This window comes from Rutidosis leptorrhynchoides, unplaced genomic scaffold, assembly GCF_046630445.1.
Source record: "Rutidosis leptorrhynchoides isolate AG116_Rl617_1_P2 unplaced genomic scaffold, CSIRO_AGI_Rlap_v1 contig193, whole genome shotgun sequence".
NCBI classification, from domain to species: Eukaryota; Viridiplantae; Streptophyta; class Magnoliopsida; order Asterales; family Asteraceae; genus Rutidosis; species Rutidosis leptorrhynchoides.
Window position 1 is genome coordinate 70,937 of NW_027266443.1, and position 15,383 is coordinate 86,319.

The 15,383-nt window shown below is 39.4% G+C and overlaps 1 protein-coding gene across 1 annotated transcript; it reads left to right on the plus strand.

Annotated features, from left to right (window-relative positions):
* The first annotated feature begins 10,045 nt into the window (after nt 1-10,045).
* LOC139881774 (secreted RxLR effector protein 161-like) lies at nt 10,046-10,654 on the plus strand. The gene has a single exon (XM_071866185.1). It carries the CDS (start codon nt 10,046-10,048, stop codon nt 10,652-10,654), a length of 609 nt encoding a protein of 202 aa, XP_071722286.1.
* Nucleotides 10,655-15,383: the final 4,729 nt, after the last annotated feature.

Consider the following 15,383-nt stretch of genomic DNA (forward strand, 5'->3'; position numbering starts at 1 on the left):
TAAATCTATAGTTTTCGGCAGAATTACTTATATTGTGTTGACGGAAGGAGTTATTATCTGTTTTCTCAGATGGTTCAAGCTACAGTGATGCTGGAGACGATAGTAAAGACCAAATACCTGAAGAACGAGTGGAGGTGTTGGTCATCACTGTCGGCTGCTTCGAAAACACAGACCATCTCGGCACTTGCTCTCTGGATATACGCCCTTGACGCATCGATCCTGTACGGAGAGCCCTCCTGCAAAGGAGAATGAACAGCTCAAGAGCACAGAGTCTGGTCCATTCCGAATCGATAGAGACCTCCAAAACCAAAATAACCCTCAACTAGACGAGAAAAAAGAACCAAAGGATCGAATTTTTTGAACTGTCATTTGTAAGTGCACATCACAAACAATAGGCATAAACAGTTGGAGCGAGTTTAGGAATAGTTAATTCTTCTGTAAAACTCCATTCTTTGATAAATGAAAATTCATGATATAGTCTTCTTCTAGTTTGTGTTTTTGCATTCAAGAATTATTATTTTGCTCTTAAATTGATGTCTGGGATTGCATTATACTGTACATATATTTTTCTGGCTTTCTAACAACATTAAAGGTAAATGCTAACTCGATGCATTCCAGGGCTTATTTATTACTCTGCAAAAGGCTTTATTTTTACTCTTCTGAAGGAGATATCCATCTGATACAGTCATCTTTGCAGAAGATATCGGTTTTCTTGCTGGAAACATAAATCTTTGCAGAACATATACTGATATATGAATTCAAACCTTTTCTTCTCATCAATCAACATGCCGCAACTCTCAAAGCTTGGCCGATCCTATTCCAATTCTGATATTAGGAGCTTACAGTCTCCTTCCAGTGCTACTTTGTCGATTTGCAGGGTAGCAGCAAGCACGAGAGTTTTTTTTTTTTTTTTTTGTTGCAGCAGCTTCTGCGTGCATAGCAGATTCAATTGCACCAAGTTTTCCACATTGTGCACCTATAACCAAACAATTAGCACCTCTAATAACGCAACCATAGGAATTTGTAGAGCTAAACCAGTACCCGGCTTTTGCCAGCATAATCTAGGCCGAAAGGCCTGAACCAAACCATTCAGTACAGAACTAGTGACTGGAGCATTGTCTAGAATAGCAGCCCATCTCTGAAAAGCAATCAAGGCAGAAGATAACATTTGACAGTTTCCAGCAAAGGCACAATCATTACGATTCCGCCATATCCACCACAAACCTAAGTTAAACATCCGCAGCTCATGCGCACCTAATCTATCGAACAAACAATCCAACCACTGTGGAAAACCATTATTACCAGACCGACAAACAACTGCTAAACCTATTCGAAACAAAATCAGAGGTCCAATGACACGATTTAAATAAATGCAATTCAGAATCATCACAGTTCAGACACACAACACAAAGAGGGTCTAATTGCATTCAGGAAAATTACAGTTTCCTGAGTTTTATTTATCGTTAAGATGGCAATTAGGAAAAGCTGTGTAATGAGGGTTGTCATCAATATCTAAACCCCTTAGCTTTGCAAATGATTCAACCTTTCCTTCCAGAGTGTGGATCTCCCTAAGTCTGCAAAATTTGCAATATACAGTTAGTAATTAGTATTTGAATTTTGGTTTAAGTGGTAATAGTTTTAATTATGGATGTGAAAATGTACAAACCTTGCAATTTCAGCACGTCTCTTGGCTTCTTCAGCCATCAAACTGATATCTCCAAAAGCATGTTGATGATGATGATGATGAGGAACAACTTCGACTCCTTTGACTTAAGTCCATGAAGAATTCTCTGCTCTGTCGCCAATGCTGCCTCACGCGCTTCCCTACTATGGATTTTCGAAAGCATTGATTATTGGTTATTTTGAAAGAAATTAGAAAAAAAATTGGAAAGCAGAGTTTCATTTCTATTCAATGTTCTTACCATCTGAGCAATGATGAAAGCAGCACAGAGAAGAAGAGCAGGTCTGTCCATAAACGACCAACCTCTAGAGTCTAGACCGAGTCACGAATATTAATGCCTGGCTGATTGTGCTAGCTTCGAGATAGATTGCTGACGATAATTTTCCATTCATTATATTATATTGTGCATGAATTGATGAGTTGTAATTCAGAAGTTTAAAGGTGTGGACTCAAAAGTGAACCTGAAATGAGATATATCTGGTAGTCAGTAACTGAGGAAAGATGATCCATTCTAGGAAATAGTTTTTTTGTTTTTTTTTCCTTAAATTTCTAGTTTGGGTCTATTCAAAGAAATTGTTAAAAAGCTGAATAAGACTGTCATTAGGGCTAGGTATGTACCTATAATGACACTGGTTGCAAAAAACTCACCGTGTTGGAGATGGCTTTACTCTATCCTTAGATATTCTCATGGTTGTACGTTTCTGCGAAAAATTGCGAGGAAATTAACAAATTCTTTCGAATTAGATCAATATAGTCAAACTTATACAGAATTGCTAATTCCTTACCGTCATTGAGAATTGCAATTATAAGAACCATGAATGGAGGGAAGCTGAATCTCCAGAAGCAAATTTAGCAGCATAAATCCAAGAAGTTGCAAAAAAAATCAGGACTTAGAATTCTGATATGCTCATAAAACTGGAATATTCTAGGAAAAATCCTAGAAACATGAAAATTCCTAGGAAATGACAGGCAACTTACCACAGTACGTATGGTGATGGAGACTGCGTGAATCTGCATGGAAAGAGAGTTTTAGATCAATACAGGATTAGAGGTTGATGATTCCTTTTCAATAGAAAGATTTCTAGGAGATTGATTTCTCTAACTGTGTAATTCTTCATTCTCTGAAATATGGCACGACTAGTCAAAACAGCACTGATGATCACACTAAGACAAAGCAACCATTTTGAAATTGTCGATTTTTTTCCCAACCGAAAAACCCTCTCTAATGAAGAAGAAGAAGAAGAAGAGGAAAGAAAAGGCAGTTTTCTGGGTTCATTGCCCAGTTGAACTTGAACCAAAAAAATGATCATGCATTTTGGCCCAATTAAATGACTTGTAGGCCGGTTCAGTCTGTTCGGGACTTGTAGGCTTGTTCAGAGCATAAAATTAAAGAGTTGTCGTCTTATTCAAATATGACCGAGTTGTAAACTTGTAAACATGAAACTGGGCTGTAGACTTCTTCAAAGCTGACCGAGTTAAAGTTTCCGAGTTGTAGCTTTGTTAACATGAAACCGAGTTGTACACTTACATCTCTTCCGACTAGTACTCTTGTTTCGAGTTGTAGCCTTGTTAACACATATCCTCCTCCGAATTGTAGGCTTGTAATTGCAAAATATTATATTTGAATTTTGGGGTCCCTGGACTTTCCATAATCTTTTCAATTAGCTCCTGGAACTTCAATTTCCTCCACCATGCCAAATTATTTATCGCAAGCACCATCAATCTCTCTCACTTGAGAATTCATGTCAAAGAACTCCAGAAAATATTGTCAACTGATAACTTTAAGTTCCAGAAATCTAAGAAAATATTTGATAAGGTTTGAAGTAAGTTTTGATGACGTGAAACATAACTTAGCTAAATAGTTAGGGGTAAAATTTCCATAGGAGCATGAAACATTGAAACTTACCATGAACGTAGAAGAATGACCCCATACCATACCATATCATATCATATCATAATATCATACAAAATAAGTTTGACATCGTCATGACGGATGATAACGAATCCACAAGTGCGTCATTTCAAACCAAAACAAAACACATCAATTCAAACATGTCGATCAGCCAGCAAGCCACCCTTAATTATCAACAACCATTTAAATGTTTGTTAAATAACCCAGACTTCAAAAATACTCCATCCATCAAGTCTAACAACACCATCAGAAGTGCAGTTCACAGGATTTCAAAGACCTGGGAATAGCGGACAAGAAAAAATTAATTTCCTTTCTTATGGATTTAGCTACACAAGTCCCATTTATCTCCAGGGTTTCCAAGGATGTTTCCTTGGCCAACTGGCATGATGATTCCCTGATAACGTTAGATCGTAGTTCATGGATAGATACCCATGATGGCCTGGGAATAGCAGACATTCGATTTTTCCATGACGGCCTTTGTTAAATATTGCGGGGCAACGTAATTAATGATAACAACGGATATAAATTAATATTGGGCATGTTTTGATCGATGAGGGACAGCTTGTAATTAGTTCTGAGCTTTGAGGAGCCGGAGAAGATGGCTTGATTGTTTCCCTGCACACAATCTCAACTTGCATTTCTTTAGCCATCTTTCTTGCCTTTTGCAGTGCAAATAATACTCTCATTCTCTTCTCTCTGTGTATATATACATTTTTGGGTGGAATTATTCCTATATAGGTATATATCTTTCTTTTACACAATGTCGTGACAAATACACGTTGACGGAATATTCTTTCGAGTATTCCAAGTTTAAAATGTTGCAATACAAAATTATACTTAATAAATTACAGTTCAATTTCTAACTTCTAAGTAATCAAAATGGTATATTCAATATTAAATACCATCATACTCTTGCTGGCTTCATTCACCTACCAAAACACAACAACAACAACCACCGGCCTCAATTCCACCGGGTGGAGTCGGACAATCCACCTACCGGAACAGATATTGACTTGATATTTTATTTGAAGACAAAGTATGAATTCCTCCAGTTGACAAGACGAGGTGAAAGTGAATTTCTCCAACAAGAATGGGTAAAACCTTAGGTTATGCTAAACTTCAGGGTTTTATCAAAACATTTTACCCATTTTTGGTCAGTCATATACAATGTTGGTCACTATTGAGTGGATTTTTATACTCTTTTAATTTATTACAGAGAGCTGTAATTCAAGTGCTAGATGAATTGCGTGCTTAAGCTTTAAAGTTGCCGTGCCAGAAAGTTCTGAAAAGGCGAAAAAGAGAAAGGTCGAGGTTCCTGCTTCCAACATTGTTATGAAACAGTGTCGTGCTATTACGTCGAGTTGTTGAAGCAGACAAGGAAAGAGCTATCTGCAGTTTGCCAAGGACATTGATGAAATCTCGACCTCTGGATTTAGCTATAATTGATTTCAGATTGACAGTTGGGGCTTGTTGAGACAAACTGCCTGTGATGCAAACCTGTGTTTACCTGATTATGTTTACACGGCAGTTATTGTAAGTTGGCTATTTTCGTCAAAACCGTTTCTACAGAAGATTTGATTTGATCTTGCAGTACAAGTCTTACTGGGAAACTAGTAACTGAAGAATCCTTATTTGATCCGATTTGATATAATCGTTGATCTGATTTGATTTGGTTTAAAGATGAGTTTCCTATTGTGAAAAGGAAATCCTGAGCAAAAGAGAAGTATATTAAAGAAAGGATTCTTATGGGATACAATTCCTATTCTGAAGGGAATTAATTTCCGATTTGATGAAGGTGATTCTGTTTTGGTGAAGGAGTCTTATTCTTCACGGCTTGTTTTCAAGTATAAAAGGAAGAAGACACCACAACTCAATTACACCTTCATGCCTTCAATATACACCATATTGTTCACGATCTACTGACATACTTTGTCCGTGAACTCTTAAACGGTGTTTGTAATTATTAGAGCACTTATCAAACTACTACAGAGTTGTTTATTGGCAGTACATTGTTTGGTGGCACTTGTAATTCGTTAGGGGATTGCAAGGAAGTCCTTGTCCGTTTGACAAGGCATTGGTGCTCGTAATCCGCGTGGAGGTTGCGAGAAAGCCTTTACCGGTTTGGTAAGACAACTGGCTCTTGTAATCTGTGAGGAGATTGCAAGAAGTCCTTACCCGTTTGGTAAGGCAACTGTGTAAGTCCTAGTCCGTTTTGATTAGGCTGTTAAAGGTAGAACGAGAGTACACTTAGTGAAATAGGAAGTAGATTATATATTTGCGAATTGTAATCATTGTATTGTCCTATTATTGCAAGAATAGTGGAATGTCGTTTACCACTAGGCTAGGCCCCGCAGAGTAGGGTAATCCTCACTGCGTGAACATATCCTGTATTCTTTACTTTCTGTAATGTGATTTTGTTATTCTGTGTTAACTTACCACCGTTAGCGCAGCTGCACTAATATGTCGTTTTAGTCAGAATACACTTTCAAGTGGTATCAGAGCGGGCTCAAGAAATCTTCTTGAGAAAAGAACTTGAGTATTCTGACCATGGAAGATAGGATTGAAGAAGGCGGTTCAACCACTCGTGCTACACAAGTTCTGTGGACTACTACCACTGTTGATGGTGTTGAAGCAGCCAAGAGTGAAGACTAGTGGACAGCAGCTGAATCAACCACCTGTACAGCAAACAGCAAAGCAGTCAACATCATCCAATGTGTCGTACGTCCCAGTGTATTCAAGATTATCAGAATTTCGAGACTGCCAAGGAATCTTGGGATGCACTTCAAGTCACGTACAAAGGAACAAAATCAGTCAGACAATCAAAGCTACATCTCATCTCTATCAGGTTTGAATCTCTAACTATGAAAGATGATGAATCTATTGCTGATTTTGAAAAGAATCTTCGTTACATTGCTAATGAATCTACTGCTCTTGGAGGAAATTCCGAAATCCAAACTGGTGAGAAAGGTGCTGATTTCACTATCGGAGAAGTTTAGCCCGAAGATGGATGCAATCGGTGAATCTACTGATTTCGAGAACTTGCGGTTTGATGATCTTATAGGAAAGCTCAAAACCCATGAGATGACGTTGGCTATGAGGAATAGAGACAAATTCAAATCTAAATATGTTGCCTTTAAATCTTGAGTGGAAGATGTATCTGTAAGCACAGGTGAGCAACAGCCGATTTATGAGCAGCTGGCACTTTTAACGAAGAACATGGGAAAGATGTATAGGAAGTTCAACAAGGCAAAATTCAATGATTGCTCTTCAACAAATCAGAAGAATAATCGAAGCTCCCAGAAGAAAGAATCAGGAGGAGGTAGTCAAAGATTTAAACAGGGAGAATCCAGTGAAGGAAGAATCAGATTCAAGAAAGAGAAAATACAATGCCATGAATGTCAAGGTTTTGGTCACATTGCTGCCAAGTGTGCCAACACTCTTGAAAAACAGAAGAAATCTTTCATATCTACTTGGAGTGATGAGGAGACGTCCGAAGACAAGTCTGAGTCCAGTGATAGTGGAAGTGAGATCGAGTTTCCTGCCTTTAATGCCTTCACAGCCCATGTATCTGTGAGCACAGCCTGTGAATCTGTGAACCCAGAAACTGTTAGTACAAATAAGACATAGGAGAACTCTAGTTCATAAGAGGACTCAAATAGTGATGATAACAGAGACATACATGCTGCCTTCAAAGACCTACTTGGAAAAATGACTGAATCTCTCAGAATCAATCACATACTTTCTGATGAAGTGAAGCAACTGACAGCCGAAAGGAAGGATTTTGACAAAATGATTGAAAAATATGAGACTGAGATTGATCAATTGAAGTCTGAATTGTCAGAATCTGAGAAGAAGCTTGAGCAAGCCAATCATGCTATTGTGAAGTTCAACAAAGGGAAGGGAAATCTTGATGAGATCCTGAATAAAATGTCTCCGAAGAATAATTTATTTGGGGTTGGTCACACACCATTAAAAATAGAAAGAGGAAGCAGTTCAGGGTATAAAAACAGAGTGACTAGAAATAGAATCATATGTCACTATTGCAACAAGCCTGGACACATAAGGCCGTGGTGTTTTGTAAGACAAAACGATATTCGAAGACTTATCTCTTCACTTCCAAACAGGTATCCAAAGAAGAAGGTTGATATAGTCAATCACTCCCAACCAAAAATCTGGGTAAAGAAGAGAGAATTGAAGAGTCTTATGTGCAGATTCTCATCCAAAAGAGTAGCTGATTGGTATTTTGATAGTGGTTGTTCCCAGTACATGACATGTGAAGAAGAAATCTTGAAGAACATTGTCTACAAGAAACAGGGGACTGTTACATACGGTGAAAATTCCATAATTGGAGAAGGAAGCTTGCCAGTCTCTTCAAACTCAAAGATAAAGAATGTCCTCTTAGTGGAAGGTCTCAAACATAATCTGATCAGCATAGCTCAAATGTGTGATGAAGATTGTGAAGTCAGATTCAACAAGCATGGGTGCAAGGTGATCGACAGTAAAGAAGCAGTGGTCATGACAGGAACAAGACAAGTCGACAACACATATACTCTGGATGGTGATATAAAATGCCTGAAGACTAGCACTAAAAATTTAAAAATGTGGCACAAGAAACTCGGGCATATTGGTTTCAGAAATCTAGTTGATTTGTCTAAAACAGGATCTGTCAAAGGCTTACATGTTTTCACATATGATCCTGACATCACTTGTGGAGATTGTCAACTGGGGAAGCAGACAAAGAAGAAGCATTCTAAAGTTCCCTATATCACCACAGAGAGGCCTCTAGAACTTCTGCATATTGACTTGATGGGACCAATGCAAACTCCAAGCTTGGGAGGTAAATCTTATGTGTTTGTGTGTGTTGATGGTTTTTCCAGGTACACATGGGTGGATTTTCTTAAAGAAAAGTCTGAAGCTCCTGATGTCATCATAAAGCTGTGCACCAAACTGAACAATGATAGACACAATACAACTGGTGCAATCACAAGAATCAGAAGTGATCATGAAAAAGAGTTTGAAAATTTAGTTGTGACTGTATTCTGTGAGCACAATGGAATTGTACATGAATTTTCTTCTCCCATTACTCCTCAACAAAACGGAGTGGTGGAAAGGAAAAATAGATCCATTATAGAAATGGCCCGTACCATGATCCATGTTAAGAAGCTAAGCTACAAGTTATGGGATGAAGCTATGTCAATTGCATGCTACATCATAAATAGGGTGTATCTTCGACCACACACTAAGGAAACTCCTTATGAAATCTGGAGAAAGAAGAAGCCATCAGTGCAATATTTCCATGAATTCGGCAGCCCTTGCTACATGTTGAGGGACAAAGAACCTAGAAGAAAACTCGACTTCAAAAGTGAAAGGGGAGTATTTGTTGGTTATTCAGTTAATAGTAGAGCTTAAAGAATTTTTATTGAAAAATCTACTACTATAACTGAATCAATCAATGTTGTGTTTGATGACAAGCAGGTTGAAATGGAAAATCAAGAGGATGGTGAACCTGGATTTAGTCAACTTCTGTCTAATGATAACACACCTAGTGTGGGGGCATTAGGATCGGAAGGTGTTAACAGCAATGAAAACACACCTAGTGTGGAGGCATTGCCTGTAAGCACAGATACCAGGAACACCCAGGAACCCATACTTGCTGTCACAAACCAGAATGTATACCCTTCAATACGAGTTCAGAAGAATCATTCTACTGAAGACAACATTGGAGACATCTCTAAGAAAAGAACAAGAGAAGTGACGAGGAAGAACTATAGAGATATGATAAATTATATGGCTTATACTTCCAAAATTGAACCAAAGAAAGTTGACGAGGCCTTGACCGATGAACATTGGATAATTGCTATACAGGAGGAGTTACATCAATTCGAAAGGAACAAAGTATGGGAGTTGGTTCCTAGACCTTAGCACTGCAATATCATTGGTACAAAGTGGATATTCAAGAATAAAACCGACGAACAGGGTAATATCACAAAAAACAAGGCACGTCTGGTTGTACAGGGCTGTACACAGGTTGAAGGAGTAGACTTTGATGAGACTTTTCCTCCTGTTGCTCGGCTTGAATCAATCAGGCTGTTGATAGCTGTGGCTGCATATGGGAACATCACACTGTATCAAATGGATGTCAAGAGTGCCTTTCTAAATGGGTACTTAAATGAAGAAGTGTATGTTGAACAGCCTAAGGGTTTTTCTGATCCAGCTCATCCGGATCATGTGTACAAGCTGACAAAAGTTCTATATGGTCTCAAGCAAGCTCCACGAGCTTGGTATGAAAGACCATCAGTGTACCTGTGTCAACAAGGCTATAGGAGAGGTGGAGTTGATAAAACCCTGTTTCTCAAATCCACAGGGGGATAATTGACCATAGCCTAGATCTATGTGATGATATTATCTTTGGTTCAACCAGTGAGAAGGAAAGGAAGAAATTCGTTCACAGTATGGCCAGTGAGTTTGAAATGAGCATGGTGGGCGAATTAAGCTACTTCTTAGGCTTTCAGATCAAGCAGTGCAAGGATGGAACGTTTATCACTCAAGAAAAGTATGCTAAAAATCTGGTGAAGAAGTTTGGGTTAGAAACTGCCAAACCGATGAGAACTCCTATGGGAACAAATGAGCATTTATCTAAAGACATTAAAGGAGAAGATGCCGATCCTACACTTTACAGAAATATGATTAGGAGTCTGTTATATCTCTGTGCCAACAGACCTGACTTGAGCTACAGTGTAGGAGTGTGTGCAAGATACCAAGCCAATCCAAAACAGTCACATGTTAAAGCTGTGAAAAGAATCGTGCGCTATGTTTCTGGAACCACAGGATTGGGGCTTTGGTACACAAAAGATACAAATGGAGTGCTAGTTGGCTATAGTGATGCTGATATGGCAGGCTGTGTTGATGATAGGAGAAGTACATCAGGGGGTTGTTTCTACCTTGGAAGCAATCTAGTGTCTTGGTTCAGCAAGAAGCAGAATTTAGTATCATTGTCCACGGCTGAAGGAGAGTATATTTCAGCCAGCAGCTGTTGTGCACAGTTACTCTGGATGAAATAGATGATGGAAGAATATGGCTTAGAGCAAGGTGTGTTGACCATCTACTGTGACAACACCAGTGTAATAAGCATCTCAAAGAATCCTGTACAGCACTCCAAAACGAAGCACATCCAAGTTCGTCACCACTTTATTCGAGAGCTTGTAGAAGAGAAGAAGGTGGCCTTGGAATATGTCTCAACCGAAAAAAAATTGGCGGACATCCTTACGAAGAGTCTAGATGCAAGTCGCTTTGAGTTCTTGAGAGGAGCTCTCAGACTTTGCTCCATTACGTGAGACTTGAGATAAGTGCTTCCATCCCTTGTATATACCATTTTATTATTGTGTCTTTTTATTTGATAAAAACAAAAAATAGAAAAAGAAAAGAAAAAAAAAGGTGTAGAGTATGGTTTTGCTCTACAGGTAGAAGGCGAAGTGGGCTTAAATAAGCTGAAGCCCAAAGAGAAGGCTGGCGAAGAGTGAAAAGAGATTGGGCCGAGTGTTTCTTTTCGGCCCACTCGGTGCAGTGTGTAGATGCTGAAGACAATTGGGCTAGACAATCTATTTGGCCCATGAAGCCCTGAATGTTGGCTAGTGTTTTTGGCGTGTAGCAGATGATCTTCTCACGAAAATTTAAAAAAAATTAAAAAAGGAAGTTGTAGAGGTAGAAGAAAAGGCAATTTCAGAGTCATAACTACAACTCTTTCCGATTTTGTGCTACACTACTCTCTCAAAACCTAAGCACACTCCAAATCCTCTCAAACCCTAAATCAAAAATCAGAAATTTTGTAATGGCAAGAACCAGAGGTGGAGGCTTGTCTAGACACGGTGGAGCACGACGATCGTCCAGAATTGCGTCAAATATGCGCACAATACCATCATCTCCCTCGGCTCCGATAAACCTTTCGTCTTCAGACTCGTCGTCGTCACCACCAAGGAGAGGTTCTTCTCCGCGGAGACGGATAGATGTCTCCAAATATTACTCTGACGACGAAGCAGAGACAATGGTGGTGGAAAACCTTGAAACGGCTATGATAGTGCATCCACTTTTTCCAGTAAGTAACTCTCCATCCTTTTCTGGTAGGGTTAGTAAAAGATTTGTAATTATTGGAATCTCTAAGGTTGTTGATGAGAATCTGAGGTCTGAGAAGTCAGACAATCATGAAAGGACTTCGAGTCCTGATGCTGAAGATGCTGCTGAAGAAGAAGGCACCTGTGTGCCTGATATTGCTGATAATCCTACTTGCACAGAGGATTATGCTGATATTGATGCCTGGGGTAACTCCCGTGCTAAGGGGGAGTCGCCTGTTGCTAATGCCAAAACTGAGGGGGAGCAACAAAATATTGCTGAGACAGAAGACGTAGCTGAAGGTGCTGATGTGCCTATTGACAAAAATGTCGAGGAGAACCCTCAATATGAGCGGGAGCAATCAAATGACCCTCACTTTGTGGAGGAAGAAACTGGACAGGCTAAAATGCCTGTGGAGGAATCTGCTGCTGAGATCCCTGTTAACACAGGGGGGAAAGAGAAGTTTGAAAAGAAAGAGGACAGCGCTGAAGATGTCCAAATCCATGACAGCCTCTACTTCCAGAATTCAGGAAGAGCTGCCTACAGAGCCAGCTATTGTGGGCTCGTTTGTGAATGAAGCAGCCAGAGCCTTTTGGTCGTATGCCTGTAGCAAAAAGATCATAGCTGAGAAGGTCCTTGAAACAGACCAGGCTGAAGAGTTCAAATTAAAGGAGCTGTTACTTGAAGAAAACCTCTAGGTCAGCATGACCAGGAATACTCAGTATGTGGAGAAAATTGTGAGAGAATTCTACTGCAACCTGCCTAAGGATGTTGACCAGCCTGACTCTCCTAACTATCAGAGGGTCTATGTGCGAGGTAAATTCTATGAGCTCTCTCCTAGTCTACTGTATGAGGTGTTTGGATGCTGAAATCTAGAAGAAAGATGTGCAGAGGACTTTGATCTGATCGCTGCTGAGATAACAGGAGGCCGTAAACACACCTGGTATGGTGGTGGCTCTACTTTGAAGCTAGCTGAATTAACAACTTTCTACTCTGCCCTGTACAAGGTGGTTGTAGCCAATTGGATGCCGTGTAGGCATACAAACACTGTGAGCCAGAAATTGGGGCTCCTGCTCTTCAAAGTTGGAACAAGAGTTGGCTTTGACTTGGGTGACTTAACATATGACAGAATTGTATCTTTTGCTGGCCAATCCAAAAAGTTTTGCAACTATGTCTTTCCTGCCACCATCTTTACTTTGCTGGTCAACCAGGGTCTTAATATTGAAGAGAATGAAGAGTTTATCCAGCCAGAGACTTTCAAGCTTACAGCAAGACTCACTCATGGAGAGCGCATCGTGGATATCTCTGACGGTGAAAATGCAGAGAGAGAGGAGATTCTTGCTCCAGAAGAAGAAGAGGATATCTTTGCCCCTGAAGCCTTGGACGTGGCGAGAGAAACTGTGCGATTTCTGAAGCAGGAAGAGTACAGGTTGAGGAGGAAAAGGCTGGTTATGGAAGCTAAGATCGCTCGCAGCTAGAACTCAGGGGGATTTCTCAGATTATTGCCCTCTTATGAACAATTTTACAGACATCTTTGGATATTTGTTTTCTGGTCTATAATAACTTAGAATATTTTTATGATCATCTGACCATTTTGCTAGTTTGTCCCTCTTACATAGAGTCTTTGGAAATTTGTTGACAAAAAGGGGGAGATATAATTATTGACAGGGGGGAGATTCATCTCTGTATGAACGAAACGTTGGAAGTTGGAAATGTTGTTCAAATACTAGCGGTCAGATATGTGCAAATCAAACCTGTGTTACCTGGCGACCGTGAACACAGTGTTATCCGGAGTGTTACGTAGAGTGTGTAAACACAGTCCGATATTATTTGCACTCTACTAGTTTCCGTTTGTTACCATTGGTGTAAAGACTTGTTGTTTCTGTTACTTGGCGCTTTCGTTGCTGTATGAAGATTATAACGGAGGGTTTTGTCAAAAATGCCAAAGGGGGAGATTGTTGAGACAAATTGCATGTGATGCAAACCTGTGTTTACCTGATTCTGTTTACACGGCAGTTACTGTAAGTTGGCTATTTTCGTCAAAACCGTTTCTACAGAAGATTTGATTTGATCTTGCAGTACAAGTCTTACTGGGAAACTAGTAACTGAAGAATCATTATTTGATCCGATTTGATATAATCGTTGATCTGATTTGATTTGGTTTAAAGATGAGTTTCCTATTGTGAAAAGGAAATCCTGAGCAAAAGGGAAGTATATTAAAGAAAGGATTCTTATGGGATACAATTCCTATTCTGAAGGGAATTGATTTCCGATTTGATGAAGGTGATTCTGTTTTGGTAAAGGAGTCTTATTCTTCACGGGTTGTTTTCAAGTATAATAGGAAGAAGACACCACAACTCAATTACACCTTCATGCCTTCAATATACACCATATTGTTCACGATCTATTGACATACTTTGTCCGTGAACTCTTAAACGGTGTTTGTGATTATTAGAGCACTTATCAAACTACTATAGAGTTGTTTATTGGCAGTGCATTGTTTGGTGGCACTTCTAATTCGTTAGGGGATTGCTAGGAAGTCCTTGTCCATTTGACAAGGCATTGGCGCTCGTAATCCGCGTGGAGGTTGCGAGAAATCCCTTACCCGTTTGGTAAGGCAACCGGCACTTGTAATCTGTGAGGAGATTGCATGAAGTCCTTACCCGTTTGGTAAGGCAACTATGTAAGTCCTAGTCCGTTTTGATTAGGCTGTTAAAGGTAGAACGAGAGTACACTTAATGAAATAGGAAGTAGATTATATATCTGCGAATTGTAATCATTGTACTGACCTATTGTTGCAAGAATAGTGGAATGCCGTTTACCACTGGGCTAGGCCCCGCAAAGTAGGGTAATCCGAACTGCGTGAACATATCCTATGTTATTTACTTTCTGCACTGTGATTTTGTTATTCTGTGTTAACTTACCACCGTTAGTACAGCTGCACTAATCTGTCGTTTTAGTCAGAATACACTTTCAGGGCTTATGGTGGATCACATGAAGCTTTTCTTGAGGATGTTCATGAGGTCCGTGTAACTCAAGTTTCTTTCCTTTTCGGTTTTAAGTAGTTTTGTATACTATCCGATCTACTCTACCTGATTTGACAATTGCAGTGTCCCTTAGCTCCTTGAGATCTCATTATGTGTTTTTCAAATTTCGAAATGTGTTGTTTTTCATATTGTTTGCACTTTGCCATGCAATAACACAATCAGAATGTTGATGTATTTAGAATAGAACTTGACACTTAGTTTATCGCATTCAGTTTGGGCCAAAAGAATTTACTAAATTGGTGATGCAATGTGGCTCGTTAGAAAATGTAAAATGCATGAAACCCAATACCGAGAGTCTGGTAAGCGACGTGAAGCCCGTGATCTGAATGCGGATGAGTAGAAATGGTAAGTTGGTAAAATAAGAACATCTAGAATACCCCATTTTAGGTTATAAATACTCACGTTTCGGAAACTTCAATGCAACACTATTCTCGATCTCGCTCACCATCTCAATCTCATTACTGGTTATATATATCAACAAAAAATCTCACCGCCTCGATCTCACCAAAAAAAAAACTCTCACTGACACTCTCGACGCATTCTAACCCATGTAGAAATGAAGATTGATTTAAGAAATGAACATGGTTTTTGGTTCATTTTGTTACCATTTTTTATCAAATTGATGATTTACCAGATT